This window comes from Natator depressus, chromosome 7, assembly GCF_965152275.1.
Source record: "Natator depressus isolate rNatDep1 chromosome 7, rNatDep2.hap1, whole genome shotgun sequence".
Taxonomy (NCBI): Eukaryota; Metazoa; Chordata; order Testudines; family Cheloniidae; genus Natator; species Natator depressus.
Window position 1 is genome coordinate 51,651,707 of NC_134240.1, and position 17,718 is coordinate 51,669,424.

Here is a 17,718-nt window from a genome sequence, read left to right on the forward strand (position 1 = left end):
TTGCATGCTGCACTTCTTCTCATGTTCAGCAGCCTGCTTTTTGCCTTTCTGCTTGCCACGAATCCTTTCCCCTTCGGTATTGTTCCTCCTTGTTGGCCCTGTCCAGGATGTCCATCATAAGCTCATCACAGACATGCTTTCTCCGTGACTGCTCCGGGACACTTTGACATGGAGCCCTTGTTGCCAAGAAGGCTAATGGCATATTGGGCTGCATTAGTAGGAGCATTGCAGCAGATCGAGGGACGTGATTATTCCCCTCTATTTGGCATTCGTGAGGCCACATCTGGAGTCTTGTGTCCAGTTTTGGGCCCCCCACTTCAGAAGGGATGTGGACAAATTGAAGAGAGTCCAGCAGAGGAAAATGATTAGGGGGCTGGGGCACATGACTTATGAGAAGAGGCTGAGAGAACTGGGCTTGTTTAGTCTGCAGAAGAGCAGAGTGAGGTGGGATTTGATAGCAGTCTTTGAATACCTGAAGGGGGGTTCCAAAGAGGATGGAGCTTGGCTGTTTTCAGTGGTGGCAGATGTCAGAAGAAGGAGCAATGGTCTCAAGTTGCAGTGGGGGAGGTTTAGGCTGGATATTAGGAAAAACAATTTCACTAGGAGGGTGTGAAGCACTGGAATTGGTTACCTACGGAGGTGGGGGAATCTTTATCCTTAGAGGTTTTTAAGGCCTGGCTTGACAAAGCCCTGGCTGGGATGATTTAGTTGGGGTTGGTCCTCCTTTGAGCAGGGGATTGGACTAGATGACCTCCTGAGGTCTCTTCCAACCCTAATCTTCTGAGCCTATGATTCTATCCCAGGCTTCTACTGGACTGGGGTTCAGCTGCAAAGGTGGACAGGCATGAGAAGAGACATCAAACGGTTCATTATTGTCTCAGAAAAGGTTCAGTGCACCTCCAGAAAAAAGAGCCTGTGGAATGTCAAGGCCAAAAAACCGATACTTTGTAAAACTCAGATTCAGTATATTCTCAGACGTTCTAGTTCTCTGCACCTGAGAAGACAAAGAAAACAGCTGTTGGAATCTGGGGGAGGGATCCTGACCTGAAGAGTTGGTCAGTAACACTGCTGGAAGCATGCGGTGAGAAACTTTGCTCCAATCTAATATAGTTTGATAAGTTAACACACTTTCTAGTGCCTATCTTTATTTTTCTTGTAACCATTTCTGACTTTTTAGCCTCATTACTTGTGGTCACTTAAAAGCTCTCTCTTTGTAGTTAATAAACTTGTGTTATTGTTTTATTTAATCCAATGTGTTTAAGTTACAGTGTCTGGATAACTCTATTTAAGGTAATAAACTGTTGGTGTATTTATTCCTTTGAAGGAATAATGGATATAATATAATTGGACTTCCCTGGAGAGGGCTGAGCTGTACAGGACATACATTTCTGGGGGGAAATCCGGGACTGGGAGTGTGATGGAGTCACCCTGCAGTACAATCATGGCTGGTGAGAGCTAGGGTATGACTGGCAGGCTGCAGTTCCACAAACACATGAGTGACCTGCATGCTGGTGGCTGTTTGTGAGCAGTCCAGGTTGGAGGCTACAGTGGCAAGGCATTGCAAGGCACCCCAGGTTACAGGGCAGGGGTAACTCAGACCCCCACTGGTCTGGATTGTACCCCAGTATGTCACAAGGAAGTTGGGGGGGTGGGTTGCTGTGGTTTACTACCTAAACTTTCTTAGTCTTTCAGGCATTCCACATTCTGGAGGACATCAAAATCCTGGAGGTTCCTGAATGGCAAAAGGACATTCTATTCCAAGGTACCGGTGACAAGCCAGCAGTGTCTGCCACAGAGGTTTTCAAGCTTATGGTGACTTGGCAACACATCTATGAGTGGAGTTGGCTGGTGTTCTATAGAGGAAGGCCTGGGAAATACACCCTTCCCTGAAATGTGACTACTTATCTGGAGTTCCTCCTATGGGAAAAGTTTGCAATCATCAGCACCTGGGATTGGGTGAGGGAATCAACAGGAGGCTGGGTTAGTGTCCGCATGGATTACTGCCTTCCTATGGATTATGATACACCCTGCTCTGAGTACATCTACCTCTGGACTACATACAAACACACACAGTAATACGAATTCTCACAGAACTGCACAGCCACCCCCACCCCTTTCCCTGGCATATTTATGGACTGTCTACAAACTCCCTGACATTTTGGAAAGTGAATTTGTCATCCATACACTACATTTTCCCCTTGCCCAGTACAGTTTACAGATGCGGTTGATTTAGTTGGGGATTGGTCCTGCTTTGAGCAGGGGGTTGCACTAGCGACCTCCTGAGGTCCCTTCCAACCCTGATATTCTATGATTCTATGGCTCATTCTGCTGTGGCATGGCCAATTTGTACAGTGTGGTGTACTAAAAGGGAAGGCAATATAAGGATCTTACCTTTAACACCCCAGCACATCTTTGTAAGAATGTGCGAGTATATAGCAAAAAATTAATGTTAAATGCTTGTTAATCTGTTGTTTGCTCTTCCCAGTCTCATTTTGAACTCCACATGGTGTTGGGGGTTGAGAGACGCCAAGGCACTGGCATGCATTCTGCCATAAGCAGATATATGCTGATACCTGCTGTGACGTTATTGACATGAACTGTGACTGTATAGATCATTGTTGCAACCAAGGTCCTATAGCGGCACCAAATCTTGTACAAAGAAGGTCAAATAAGGTGTCTATGAGAAAGTTATGATTTGCTGGTTATGATTATGCTATCTGTATGCAAGTACTATTTTGTATTTAAAGTTATAAGTATTGGCTCTATACCGTATGTATTTCAAACTTGTGCTATGCTTCTGGGTGACACCCCAGACAATTTGGCATCAGCACTGTCTACCCTGCTTGATGGCCCATTAAGGGCCATCAGCTATACAACTGACCCATTGAGAGAGGGCAGATTCACCTTGTGACTCAGCAAGGCATGCAGGGACATGCCTATGGACAGAACTCTAAGGTTTTTCCATGCAATGTGCTGGGTAGCTTGTGTTTGGAACAAAGGAAGCACAAGCCACGTAGCAAAAGGACTACAAAAGGCAGCTGCGTCATCTCCATTTTGTCTTCAATCTTGCTTCTTACCTCTGGAAGGACTTTGCTACAAACTGAAGCTCTGAACAAAGGACTGAATGACCCATCCAAGCTGTGGATGTACTCCAGAGATTTGATTTGAACCTGCAGTTTATTCCATCACTGCTACAAGCCTGAAGCAAGAACTTTGCCATTACTGTATGTAATTGATTCCATTTAACCAATTCTAGCTCTCATCAATATTTCTTTCTTTTTATGAATAAACCTGTAGATTTTAGATTCTAAAGGATTGGCAACAGCGTTAAAGATCTGACTTGTAGATTGACCTGGGTCTGGGGCTTGGTCCTTTGGGATAGAGAGAACCTTTTTTCTTTTACTGGGGTATTGGTTTTCATAACCATTCGTCCTCATAAGGAGAGGTGCTGGTGGTGATACAAGGGGACTGGAGTATCTGAAAGAATTGCTTGTATGACTTCTGGTTAGCCAGTGGGGTAAAACCAAAGACCTCTCTGTTTGGCGTGCCTTAATAGTAAAGGAACTCCAGCTTTGGGCTGTAACTGCCCTGCTCTAAGCAATTTGTCCTGAACTCTCAGTTCTGTCCCACCAGAGGCCGCTTCATTACACCTGCAGCTTGTAATAAAAATTGCATTTGGTCATAGTCCAGAAATCCCCCTCATTCATACATTAATAAAAACGGACGTGGAGCCAGAAACTTACCAGGCTCCAGGACTACTTTGGCCTCTTCTGTTTCTTCCGTCAGTTCCACAGCAGAATGCGCCTCCAAGGGGTCATCAAACAGCTCCTCTGAGTATGGACCCAGGATATGCTGCAGCTAGCTACTGAGGGACCAGTCGGAGCACCAGAGTCACTTTGCTAGCCTGATCTGGTGGCTGCTGGCTCCCCTCAGGAGTTCTATGAAATTGAACGTCAGAAGGTTGTCATCCTGGCTGACCAGGCTATCGTGAATTTCTTGGGTCTCAGTGCTCAGCAAGCACCCAGCACCTGGTCAAAGTCATTGTAAATGAGACAGGAGGCTGGGAAGTTCCCAGAGATGCAGTTCTCTGGCTTTCCAGTAGTTGCTTTTGAGCCACTTAATCTGCTCCCTGCACTGGTCACTAGTCCATGTAATCCCCAGTGCTGCCAGTTGTTTGCTATTTCTTGGTACACATGGTCATTTTTGATGGTTTTACTGAAGTCCATGTCTTGCTCACTTTGTCCCAGAGATTCACCAGAATCTGACTGTAGTCCTGTGGCCATGCAGCAGCATGCTGGGCAAAGGGCTCTTCTTGTTGGTGGCCACAGCTGTTTGCAGTTCAGTGGTCAGAATAAAATGGCAGGGTTATAGGATGTGCAGTTGTACTTGAACCAGGGGCGTGCTTCCATTTCCTGGGAGTTGATTGGCTAGTCTTGAGACAGAAAGGCCAAGGAACACTAGCCCATGGGATTGTGGGATAGCATTGCTGGATGCTCAGGATATGAATCGGGGGACCTGGACTTGAATTGCTTCCACACTGCAAAATGATGAAGTTTCTGGAACTCCGGCTCAGAATCACTGCCCTGGCCAGGTCCAAGGGCCCAGGTCCTGAGAGCTTACTGGCCTGAGTCAGATAGATCTGTGTGTAGAAGGAATGGGGGTTGGGCTCGAGCCAGAGTCTGAACCTGAGCTTGCACTGCTGGGTAGACAGAGCCTCAGTCCTATTTCTCCACACCCCCTGTGACAGAGCTGGAGCTGCTCTTTAGTACTGATGAATACTGAATACCCTGGCCTGGTTACTGGGATATTGATTGTATTACTATGCTGGTTTAGGTTAATAGGGACACTGCAAGGAAAACAAGCAGGAAGGGAAGAAGAGTGGCTCAAGATTAGACACCCCTTATTAATCGCTTAAGGGTTGGTAAGTGACAATGCCTGAAATATTAGCTTGGAATATTCTACCTCTTGGCTCCAGACAATTTACAGAACTAGGTTAGCTGAGCAGGGCCAAGGTCTGGAGCCAAGAAGGTCAAAAGGACTGGAGCAGTTTAAAAAAGGACTCGTTCCCAAGAAGGGGATGGCTGGTTAGGAGATAGGGGGGAAAAGGCAGAAACAGGGACCGCGCTAGGGAGTCAGCAGAAGTTAGACCTGCCTAGGTGACCATCAGGGGATGGTAAGCCTTTAGGACGGCAGGCATGCATGAAGCCTATTTGTTATTTTAAAATCCTTTTCTCTTATACTTTTTTTCCCTCCTGCAAAATCAAACCACAGCAGTGTTTAAGGTGGCTGTTTTGTCACTGTACACCACTGATCCTAGACTGCCAAAGGTGTCACCACTCAGCCTGGCCTGCTGGGTAAAAAATGGCTGATACAAAGGGTATTGCAGCCTAGGAGCAGGAGAACAGCAGAATTCCACTCCAGAAGGAAAGGTGCAAGGCCTGACAGCTGGGGCGGGGGGGGGGGCACTCAGAGAGACCAGGAAGGGGAGAGAGGTGCAGCTATACCAGTCACTCACTCCCCTTCCTTTCACTGCTCTCAGCTCTCCCCCACCCCCCACAGTGTCATCACCAGGACGCAGGCAGTCTGAGCTAGTGGTCAGACCAGGAATTGGGCATCAGACCGGGTCAGATAACAGGAGGTCAGACTGCTTTGAAAACTCGTGGCGAACGGGGGAAGTCCCGGATGACTGGAAAAAGGCTAATGTAGTGCCAATCTTTAAAAAAGGGAAGAAGGAGGATCCTGGGAACTACAGGCCGGTCAGCCTCACCTCAGTCCCTGGAAAAATCATGGAGCAGGTCCTCAAAGAATCAATCCTGAAGCACTTACATGAGAGGAAAGTGATCAGGAACAGTCAGCATGGATTCACCAAGGGAAGGTCATGCCTGACTAATCTAATCGCCTTTTATGATGAGATTACTGGTTCTGTGGATGAAGGGAAAGCAGTGGATGTATTGTTTCTTGACTTTAGCAAAGCTTTTGACACGGTCTCCCACAGTATTCTTGTCAGCAAGTTAAAGAAGTATGGGCTGGATGAATGCACTATAAGGTGGGTAGAAAGCTGGCTAGATTGTCGGGCTCAACGGGTAGTGATAAATGGCTCCATGTCTAGTTGGCAGCCGGTGTCAAGTGGAGTGCCCCAGGGGTCGGTCCTGGGGCCGGTTTTGTTCAATATCTTCATAAATGATCTGGAGGATGGTGTGGATTGCACTCTCAGCAAATTTGCAGATGATACTAAACTGGGAGGAGTGGTAGATACGCTGGAGGGGAGGGATAGGATACAGAAGGACCTAGACAAATTGGAGGATTGGGCCAAAAGAAATCTGATGAGGTTCAATAAGGATAAGTGCAGGGTCCTGCACTTAGGATGGAAGAATCCAATGCACCGCTACAGACTAGGGACCGAATGGCTAGGCAGCAGTTCTGCGGAAAAGGACCTAGGGGTGACAGTGGACGAGAAGCTGGATATGAGTCAACAGTGTGCCCTTGTTGCCAAGAAGGCCAATGGCATTTTGGGATGTATAAGTAGGGGCATAGCCAGCAGATCGAGGGATGTGATCGTTCCCCTCTATTCGACACTGGTGAGGCCTCATCTGGAGTACTGTGTCCAGTTTTGGGCCCCACACTACAAGAAGGATGTGGATAAATTGGAGAGAGTCCAGCGAAGGGCAACAAAAATGATTAGGGGTCTAGAGCACATGACTTATGAGGAGAGGCTGAGGGAGCTGGGATTGTTTAGTCTGCAGAAGAGAAGAATGAGGGGGGATTTGATAGCTGCTTTCAACTACCTGAAAGGGGGTTCCAAAGAGGATGGCTCTAGACTGTTCTCAATGGTAGCAGATGACAGAACGAGGAGTAATGGTCTCAAGTTGCAATGGGGGAGGTTTAGATTGGATATTAGGAAAAACTTTTTCACTAAGAGGGTGGTGAAACACTGGAATGCGTTACCTAGGGAGGTGGTAGAATCTCCTTCCTTAGAGGTTTTTAAGGTCAGGCTTGACAAAGCCCTGGCTGGGATGATTTAACTGGGAATTGGTCCTGCTTCGAGCAGGGGGTTGGACTAGATGACCTTCTGGGGTCCCTTCCAACCCTGATATTCTATGATTCTATGAGACAGGCCAGAGGGCAAAACCAGGAGTCAAGAGCCAGGAGGCAGCAGGGTCAGTTTCCAAGCGATCAGAGTCAGGCAGTAGGAGCAGGTGTCGCTGGGAAAGCAGTCCTCAGCAGGGGAAACCCAGCTGCAGGGACAATTTCCTGTGTCTGTGCTTCGGTTAAATAGAAGAGGGGGACCAATCAGGACCCCCAACGTTCCACCAGTCAGCTGGAGTCCTCTGTCAGGGTTCGGCTTCTAGTGTGACAACTGCTAGCAGGTCCCTGGGTGGCAGGCGGAACTTACTAGCTGCTAAGAGCCCCATGGACCAGCATTCAAGATCTGTAGTCCCGGACACCTGGGGACAAGAGCACGTGCTTCTGGTGTTCTCTCCTCCCCTCCTATCGCCCATGGCCCTCTTTGGTACCCGTTCCCCCAAGTCTCCTGCTCCCCAACCACTTCCCATCCCAAACTCCATTCTAAATGGTCCTTACTCCTGCCAAAAAGAGTGTCCCCTCTCTCCCACAGCTAGCACACCCTTTCCTGGAGCACCTAGCATCCACGCTCCCTTTACTCACACCCCTAACCCGCCCAGCTTTTTGAGCTCCTGATCCAACTCCCTCCCACTGCTCCCAGCCCTCCATGGCACCCAACTCCCTACAGCAGCGGCTCCATGGCATCCCCACTGCCCCCAGCCCTCCCAACTCAAAAGAGCTCTTTGCCCCAAGCCTTCCTCTCTCCAGCCTGCCACCAGCTGGACCCTGAAGGAGGATTGTGAGGTAGCTTTCTGGAGGTGTATGGAGAGCTCCTCCCAGCATGAGTGAAAGCACGAAGTGGATAGTTTGAACTTTTAACAAGCAGGTGACGGAGGCTGGCATCCCTGGAGGATCACTGGTGGGAGCTGGCATCTCAGTGCTGAATCAGAAATCATATGTCAGATGGAGACAGGCTGCGAAAGGCCTTGCCACTGAAGACAAGCAGTTTATGTTCGAGGGGACAGAGATGGGAGAACCAATGGAGGGATTCAGAGAGAGGGATGCCATGGATTTACAGGGCATTAGAAGCTGCAGCCTTTCTACAGTCTCTCTTGGGACTGCCCCCTTTAATGTGCTAGACCCTAAGCTTAGTTCTTTGGAGGGCAAGCCCCACAGCATCGCTTCTCTGAGTGTGGGCCCGGTGGCAGCACCCCCTTTTCTCACCATGGCTCTCCAGGGAGTTCAAGAGAGTCCCCTCTCTTTAGCGGGTGATGCAAACAGTAGGTATCTGCAGCAATGCAAGAGACACTCTTCACAACAAGCCAGCGTTTATTGACAATACAGTATTGAAGGGCCCCCTCAGGTTAGTCTGAACCGCAAGTGTGTGCAAGAAAACGTTATAAGAGCAAGCTGATTTTGGAAAAAGCTGCTTTGGAGGAGTCTATCTCAAGAGCCCTTTATCAAATAACCCCATCCTTGGGCACCCCCATGAACAGCAGTACATTTCAAGCCAATCCAAATAAGCGTGTGGATTTTAGGGCAGTGAGAATGGTCAGCCTTTAAACAGAAAGCAATGCTGAACCTTAATTATAGCAGAGCTAGTGCTCCTCTGTAAGGACTTCCTGAGTTAACGTTAATAGTTGTAGCGTTTGGAATTTCAGATCACCATGAGCCAAACCGACAAGTCAAAGAGACCGAAATGCACACAGGCAGGAAGACTAAGGCTCTGTTCAGAGCCAGAGGGTTTCTAGCAATCTGCTCTCACACAACTGGCTCAAGGGACATGCTGTGGCCATTGATCATAGAATATCAGGGTTGGAAGGGACCTCAGGAGGTCATCTAGTCCAACCCCCTGCTCAAAGCAGGACCAATCCCCAGTTTTTGCCCCAGATCCCTAAATGGCCCCTTCAAGAATTGAACTCACAACCCTGGGTTTAGCAGGCCAATGCTCAAACCACTGAGCTATCCCTCCCCCAATGATGCTGAGCTACATCCATGTGTTTGAGTCCTATGTCTGACAGCTACTAGACAGTGTGTGTTGGGCACAAGTTCCTTGTGGAAGTTTTGCTCTGATACCAACATTTCTCAGTTGAGAGCAATATTTTCAAGTGCTCTATAATCCACAGGCAAGCTTTGACCTGGCCTTCACTTAAAAGCTTTACCAGCATAGCTATGTCAGTGAGGGGTGTGAAAAATCACATCCCTATCCCACATAGCTCTGGCAGCAAGAGCTCTGGTGTAGACACAGTTATAGTGACAACAAAGTCCATTTTAAAAAACATTAAAGACATTAAATGCGCATAAATTTCCTTTATGCAGCATTTAACATTGCCCAGTGCTGCCTCATGTCCTGATGGTGGCTAAACCTCTGAAAACCAGGAAACAGAGTTAAAGTAAATGTCACCCTTGCAATGCATCCTTAACTCTGCCCCCACCCCCTAGCCCTGGAGCTGGCAATAGCCATTGGGAATAGCTGAGTAAAGGTGCAAAGGTTTACAAACTACCAGGGGACATGAAGGGTTCTCCATCTCTTGAAATCATGATATGATGCCTTTCTAGAGGATGATTTAGTCAAACACAAGGTATTCAGCTCAATAAACTGGTAAGTGGATGTAATTCTATGGCCTGTATTATGCTGCAGGTCAGACTAGATGACCTCATTGTCCATTTTGTCCATAAAATCTCTGAGTTTATAACAGATACGAGAAAGGACTGGCGTTGTGTTCCACAGACCGCAATACCAGCATTAATCTGCATGCACTCCAGCTATGTGCCCTGTGCTAGCTCTAATTGAATGATGCAGGAATTAATTGGAGCAGCTTGGCAGAGCTGTAACTGTGATATGAAGAGAGGTGCAAATGAACCTTGAGGGACCAAGTCTGCCTCATTTCAGTGCTGAGTGTTATTGACCCAACCTACAAAGGTACACAAAGTTGTGTTCTCACCATGGGGATTGTCAACATGCTAATGGTCTCCGGGCTTAGTGAGGAGTAAGTGAAGGCAATGACTCAGAAGGAATCCCCATGGGGAGGGAAAAGGCGTGGTAATGTTTTGCTAGTCTGAGATACTTTGTGTGCAGTAGGCTCAGTGTTTAACTGTAGCCTGGGGTAGGTAGCTTCTGTCTGCTATAATGGAAATAAACCCAAGTTTTCCCTTCGCAAAGAGAAGATGTTAGACTTTGTGCTACCCTGTCATGTGCTCTGTTCCCAAAGTGTTCTGTAGTGGGGAGGGCAGAGCATTAGCATGTGTGTCACTGGCATGTCGGGCTGTTGCTGAAACAGGGCAGAGCTGAGGTTGCATTGTGGGGACGATGTGAACCTTAACTCTTCATTTCCCCTTCTAATATCCAAGGGGACAGGAATCCTTACCCAGCGAGGTCACGTTCTCATAGTTCTCCTGCATGACGTCTCTGTAGAGGGCTCTCTGAGCAGGGTCCAGCAGAGACCACTCCTCCTTGGTGAAATACACAGCCACCTCCTCGAATGTCACTGACCCCTGAAAGAGCAAGAGTCCCCCACTCAATACCTGCTGCCCCAGAGACAGCCCTACTAGTCACAGGGGAGCAGGGCCAGGAAAATGGAAGCTCTGGGAGGCACAGTCCCCAGAGTCCCACCCCCACCCTGCTCAGAGAAGCCAGGAAGTATCAGAGTGAAAGGAGGGAAAGAAAGAGCCCCCTGTCCCTCCCAGCACACAGAGGGGGCAGGGTCTTCACATTCATCACACACCTGTTGGCCAGAAGCTGACACAGCAGATGGAGCCCCTGGCAGGGTCCAGGTTCAGCCCCAGGATAGGAATCCTAACACCCTCCCTATTGCCAGCAGCAGCATGTGAGGGGATGGGTCATCTCTCCTAAGCCGCACTGGTGGGTGCCCCCTTAGTATCTCATCACAGCCTCTGGCTGGCAGATTCTCGCTCCAGCACTGGGAGCCTGGTAGGTTTTCCCAGCCCTGTCCAGGGGGGCTCTTTCCTGTTCTTCAAATCATGGATTTTCTACCCCAACCCCCATGGGTCTGTTCCTGGAATCTAGGCCCGAGTTAAACTAGTTTCAGCAGGTCTGTCACACTGTCCTTCCCCCCCACCCCCCGCCCTCCATCTTCTATATTTCCTACCCCCTCCCACCTCGAGAGCAAACAGTCCAGATGCTCCCACCTCCTGTGTATTTACTGCCCCTCTCCAGGAACTCCCCGATAATCCCTACCTGAACTGGCTCCACTGCAGCCATTCCCCTTCCCTGTCCCATGGGAGGCTGAGCCAAGCCGGCATAAAACAGGGATGCTCCTCTGCAGCCTGTCAGGGTGAGAAGGGCAGCTGGGGAGATTTCCAAACAGACTTTGCTTAATTCCACATCGCAAGTGTCACACATCCCCCTGGCTCTTTCCCTGCAGACAGATGCTCCAGACCCTGCCATGCTGGGAACAAGCTTTAGCCCAGCACAGCCACAGCCCCACCACCAGGACTGAACTGAATATGTTTAAACCCCTCCCAGTGACACCGTCTCTGAACCTACTGCTAGAAAAGAACAGAACCAAAGGAGGCACTTTGGGGGATTCTCCTGCCATAGGCCCAGGGGAACCGGGAGAGGCAAAGACAGGCTGTTCCACTCTCTGCTCCTCACCTTACCCACAGGACTGTGAATCTACCCAGGGAAGCTGCAATACACGTGTCAGGGCAGGCGAGAGATCTGGGCCACTCCCTCCCCACTTATTTCTCCCCCTGCCCCTGTCAGGCTCTCTCTTCTTTATCCCCTGCCCCTCTCCCTCTAGCTGGGACAGCCCCATTCTTGGGGTTTTCCCTCGCCCATGTCTGGATCCGCTCCTGCAATTGCTCCCAGGAGGGGCTGTTTGCGTAGAGTCAATGTTACCCCTGTCCCCGAGCTCACTCACCCGCAGTCTCCCGCTCAGGGCTGGGGTGGGGTGGGGTGGGCAGAGCCAGGGGCAGAAAGCCTGGGGGAGAAAGCCCCCCTCTCGGAAGTTGCAATGCAGGTCTCTCCCAGCTCGGGAGAAGTAGCAGCTGCTCAGCCCGGCTCTCTGACCCCAATGCAAGCAGCAGCCAGCTTCGCTCTTTGTTCTCCTCGATTGCTGTCTCCTTCCTCCCAGCAGCACCCTCCGCAGCAGCCTACTCTGTTGCTCCAGCCCCTTCCTGTGTCCTTCAACACCAGCCCGGGCTGCAGAGCTGCTGAGTCGGGGGCTTGCTCCGGCTGGAACACGCCCCGTCTCCGCGCGTCCGTGCAGGAGCCAGTCCAGCTCGCGGGAAGTGACTGGCTCTCCGGGCCAGAGGGGGAAGGGGATATACAGGGAAAGCGGAGAGAGACTGAAAGGAGCAGACGGAGAAATAAAGGGGGAGGGTGGTTCGCAGTTCCTTTCACTGCATCACCCTGGGCTGAGCGTCACAGACCCATCGCCCCAGGGATCCCCCCGTCTGCAAACTCACTGCTACTGCCCTCCCCACTCCGTTGCTTTGTCACCCCGCCATGGGGGCAGGTCTGCAATTAACGTCTCTGCTTTGAGGGACAGGAACTGTATCACTTTACTGCGTGGGGAGGCACCAGGGAAACTCGCCCACTCAGGGGCACTGTTCAGATAATAACTAAAGACTAGGGCTGTCAAGCAATTAAAAAAATTAATCACAATTAATCACGTGATTAAAAAATTACTTGCTCTGTTAAACAATGATTAAATATTTTTGGATGTTTTCTACATTTTCAAATATATTGATTTCAATTACAACACAGAATACAAAGTATACAGTGCTCACTTTATATTGTTATTTTTTATGACAAGTATTTGCACTGTTTTGTGGGTATGTCTACACTACGAAATTAGGTCGAATTTATAGAAGTCGGTTTTGTAGAAAGCGTTTTTATACAGTTGATTGTGTGCGTCCCCATACAAATGCTCTAAGGGCATGTAGTCGGTGGAGTGTGTCCACAGTACCAAGGCAACTGTCGACTTCCGGAGCGTTGCACTGTGGGTGGCTATCCCACAGTTCCTGCAGTCTCTGCCGCCCATTTGAATTCTGGGTAGAAATCCCAGTGCCTGATGGGGCTAAAACATTGTCACAGGAGGTTCTGGGTACACATCCTCAGGCTCCCCTTCCCTCCCTCCCTCTGTGAACGCAAGGGCAGACAATCATTTTGCGCCTTTTTTCTTGAGTTACCTGTGCAGACGCCATACCACAGCAAGCATGGAGCCCGCTCAGCTCACTTTGGCAATTAGGAGCACATTAAACACCACACGCATTATCCAGCAGTATATGCAGCACCAGAACCTGGCAAAGTGATACCGGGCAAGTAGCCGACATCAGCGTGGTGACGTGAGTGATGAGGACGTGGACACAGACTTCTCTCAAAGCATGGGCCCTGGCAATGTGGGCATCCTGGTGCTAATTGGGCAGGTTCATGCGGTGGAACGCCGATTCTGGGCTCAGGAAACAAGCACAGACTGGTGGGACCGCATAGTGTTGCAGGTCTGGGACGATTCCCAGTGGTTGCGAAACTTTCGCATGCGTAAGGGCATTTTCATGGAATTTTGTGATTTGCTTTCCCCTGCCCTGAGGCACAAGAATACCAAGATGAGAGCAGCCCTCACAGTTGAGAAGCGAGTGGCAATAGCCCTGTGGAAGCTTGCAACACCAGACAGCTAACGGTCAGTCGGGAATCAATTTGGAGTGGGCAAATCTACTCTGGGGGCTGCTGTGATGCAAGTAGCCAACGCAATCAAAGATCTGCTGATATCAAGGGTAGTGACCCTGGGAAATGTGCAGGTCATAGTGGCTGGCTTTGCTGCAATGGGATTCCCTAACTGTCGTGGGGCCACAGATGGAACCCATATTCCTATCTTGGCACCGGAGCACCAAGCTGACGAGTACATAAACCGCAAGGGGTACTTTTCAATAGTGGTGTAAGCACTGGTGGATCACAAGGGACGTTTCACCAACATCAACGTGGGATGGCCGGGAAAGGTACATGATGCTTGCATCTTCAGGAACGCTGGTCTGTTTCAAAAGCTGCAGGAAGGGACTTTATTCCCAGACCAGAAAATAACCTTTGGGGATGTTGAAATGCCTATAGTTATCCTTGAGGACCCAGCCTACCCCTTAATGCCATGGCTCATGAAGCCATACACAGGCAGCCTGGACAGTAGTCAAGAGCTGTTCAACTACCGGCTGAGCAAGTGCAGAATGGTGGTAGAATGTGCATTTGGACGTTTAAAAGCGCGCTGGCACAGTTTACTGACTCGGTTAGACCTCAGCGAAACCAATATTCCCACTGTTATTACTGCTTGCTGTGTGCTCCACAATATCTGTGAGAGTAAGGGGGGGACGTTTATGGTGGGGTGGGAGGTTGAGGCAAATCGCATGGCTGCTGGTTATGCACAGCCAGACACCAGGGCGGTTAGAAGAGCACAGGAGGGTGCGGTGCGCATCAGAGAAGCTTTGAAAACCAGTTTCATGACTGGACAGGCTACGGTGTGAAAGTTCTGTTTGTTTCTCTTTGATGAAACCCCCCCGCCCCTTGGTTCACTCTACTTCCCTGTAAGCTAACCACCCTCTCCACCTCCCTTCGATCACCACTTGCAGAGGCAATAAAGTCATTGTTGCTTCACATTCATGCATTCTTTATTAATTCATCACACAAATAGGGGGATAACTGCCAAGGTAGCCCAGGAGGGGTGGTGGAGGAGAGAAGCACCAGGAGGGGTGGTGGAGGAGGGAAGGACAAGGCCACACAGCACTTTAAAAGTTTAAAACTTTAAAACTTATTGAATGCCAGCCTTCTGTTGCTTGGGCAATCCTCTGGGGTGGAGTGGCTGGCTGGCCAGAGGGGCCCCCCCACCGTGTTCTTGGGCGTCTGGGTGAGGAGGCTATGGAACTTGGGGGGGAGGGCGGTTGGTTACACAGGGGCTGTGGCGGCGGTCTGTGCTCCTGCTGCCTTTCCTGCAGCTCAACCATACACTGGAGCATATTGATTTGATCCTCCAGCAGCCTCAGCATTGAATCCTGCCTCCTCTCATCACGCTGCCGCCACCTTTCAGCTTCAGCCCTCTCTTCAGCCCGCCACTTACTCTCTTCAGCCTGCCACCTCTCCTCCTGGTCATTTTGTGCTTTCCTGCACTCTGACATTGTCTGCCTCCACGCATTCATCTGTGCTCTGTCAGCGTGGGAGGACAGCATGAGCTCAGAGAACATTTCATCGCGAGTGCGTTTTTTTCGCCTTCTAATCTTCGCTAGCCTCTGGGAAGGAGAAGATTCTGTGATCCTTGAAACACATGCAGCTGGTGGAGAAAAGAAAAGGGACAGCGGTATTTAAAAAGACACATTTTATAAAACACTGGCTACACTCTTTCAGGGTAAACCTTGCTGTTAACATTACATAAATAGCACATGTGCTTTCGTTACAAGGTCGCATTTTGCCTCCCCCCACCACGTGGCTACCCCCTCAACCCTCCCCCCTCCCCGTGGCTAACAGCGGGGAACATTTCTGTTCAGCCATAGGCAAACAGCCCAGCAGGAACGGGCTCCTCTGAGTGTCCTCTGAAGAAAAGCACCCTATTTCAACCAGGTGACCATGAATGATATCACTCTCCTGAGGATAACACAGAGAGATAAAGAACGGATGTTGTTTGAACACCAGCAAACATACACTGCAATGCTTTGTTCTACAATGATTCCCGAGTATGTGCTACTGGCCTGGAGTGGTAAAGTGTCCTACCATGGTGGATGGAATAAGGCTGCCCTCCCCAGAAACCTTTTGCAAAGGCTTTGGGAGTATATCCAGGAGAGTCACGAATGCCAGGGCAAATTAATCATTAAACATGCTTGATTTTAAACCATGTATAGTATTTTAGAAGGTACACTCACCAGAGGTCCCTTCGCCGCCTGGCAGGTCCGGGAGGCAGCCTTGGGTGGGTTCGGGGGGTACTGGCTCCAGGTCCAGGGTGAGAAACAGTTCCTGGCTGTTGGGAAAAATGGTTTCTCCACTTGCTTGCTGTGAGCTATCTACAACCTCCTCATCATCACCTTCCTCGTCCCCAAAACCTGCCTCTGTGTTGCCTCCATCTCCATTGAAGGAGTCAAACAACACGGCTGGGGTAGTGGTGGCTGAACCCCTAAAATGGCATGCAGCTCATCATAGAAGTGGCATGTTTGGGGCTCGGACCCGGAGCGGCCGTTCGCCTCTCTGGTTTTCTGGTAGGCTTGCCTCAGCTCCTTAAGTTTCACGCGGCACTGCTTCGGGTCCCTGTTACGGCCTCTGTCCTTCATGCCCTGGGAGATTTTGACAAATGTTTTGGCATTTCGAAAACTGGAACGGAGTTCTGATAGCACAGATTCCTCTCCCCATACAGTGATCAGATCCCGTACCTCCCGTTTGGTCCATGCTGGAGCTCTTTTGCGATTCTGGGACTCCATCATGATCACCTCTGCTGATGAGCTCTGCATGGTCACCTGCAGCTTGCCACACTGGCCAAACAGGAACTTGAAATTCAAAAGTTTGCGGGCCTTTTCCTGTCTACCTGGCCAGTGCATCTGAGTTGAGAGTCCTGTCCAGAGCGGTCACAATGGAGCACTCTGGGATAGCTCCCGGAGGCCAATACCGTCTAATTGCATCCACAGTACCCCAAATTCAACCCAGCAAGGCTGATTTCAGCGCTAATCTCCTTGTCGAGGGTGGAGTAAGGAAATCGATTTTAAGAGCCCTTTAAGTCGAAAAAAAGAGCTTCATCGTGTGGACGGGTGCAGGGTTAAATCAATTTAACGCTGCTAAATTCGACCTCAACTCCTAGTGTAGACCAGGGCTGTAAAAAAGAAACAAAAGAAGTAGTATTTTTCAATTCACCTAATACAAATAATGTAGTTCAATCTCTTTATCATGAAAATGGAACTTACAAATGTAGAGTTATGTACAAAAAAAGCTGCACTCAAAAATAAAACAATGTAAAACTTTAAAGCCTACAAGTTGACTCAGTCCTACTTCTTGCTCAGCCAATCGTTCAGACAAACAAGTTTGTTTAAATTTTCAGAAGATAATGCTGCCTGCTTCTTGTTTACACTGTCACCTGAAAGTGAGAACAGGTATTGGCATGGCACTTTTGTAGCCCGTGTTGCAAGATACTTACGTGCCAGATGCTCTAAAGATTCATATGTCCCTTCATGCTTTGCCCACCATTCCAGAGGACATGCTTCCATGCTGATGATGGGTTCTGCTTGATAATGATCCAAAGCAGTGCGGACTGACCCATGTTCATTTCCATCATCTGAGTCAGATGCCACCAAGAAGATTGATTTTTTGGTGGTTTGGGTTCTGTTGCTCTTTTAAGACTTCTGAAAACATGCTCTACACCTCATGCCTCTTAAACCTTGGGTTGAATGCTGTAGCTACTTTTAGAAATCTCACATTGGTACCTTCTTTGCATTTTGTCAAATCTGCTGTGAAAGTGTTCTTAAAATGAACAACGTGCTGGGTCGTCACCTGAGATTGCCATAACATGAAATATATGGCAGAATGCAGGTAAAACAGAACAGGAGACATACAATTCTCCCCCAAGGAGTTCAGTCACAAATTCAGTTAATGCATTATTTTTTTAACAAGCATCATCAGCATGGAAGCATGTCCTCTGGAATGGTGACCAAAGCATGAAGGGGCATATCAATGTTTAG

General features: G+C 49.2%; 1 protein-coding gene and 1 pseudogene across 2 annotated transcripts in view; both read right to left on the reverse strand.

Annotated features, from left to right (window-relative positions):
- Nucleotides 1–11,365, reverse strand: part of LOC141990793 (uncharacterized) — a 33,254-nt gene extending 21,889 nt beyond the window's left edge. For both annotated transcript variants that reach the window (XM_074958419.1, XM_074958420.1), the window contains exons 1-2: nucleotides 11,261–11,365; nucleotides 10,431–10,557 (exon numbers count right to left, since the gene is read on the reverse strand). In XM_074958419.1, the coding sequence (XP_074814520.1) occupies nucleotides 10,431–10,557; nucleotides 11,261–11,302 (169 nt within the window). In that variant the 5' untranslated portion in view covers nucleotides 11,303–11,365. The remainder of the gene's footprint in view (nucleotides 1–10,430; nucleotides 10,558–11,260) is intronic.
- A 4,539-nt stretch (nucleotides 11,366–15,904) lies between these two features.
- On the reverse strand, nucleotides 15,905–16,473 carry LOC141991319 (myb/SANT-like DNA-binding domain-containing protein 7; annotated as a pseudogene).
- Between the last annotated feature and the right edge of the window lie 1,245 nt (nucleotides 16,474–17,718).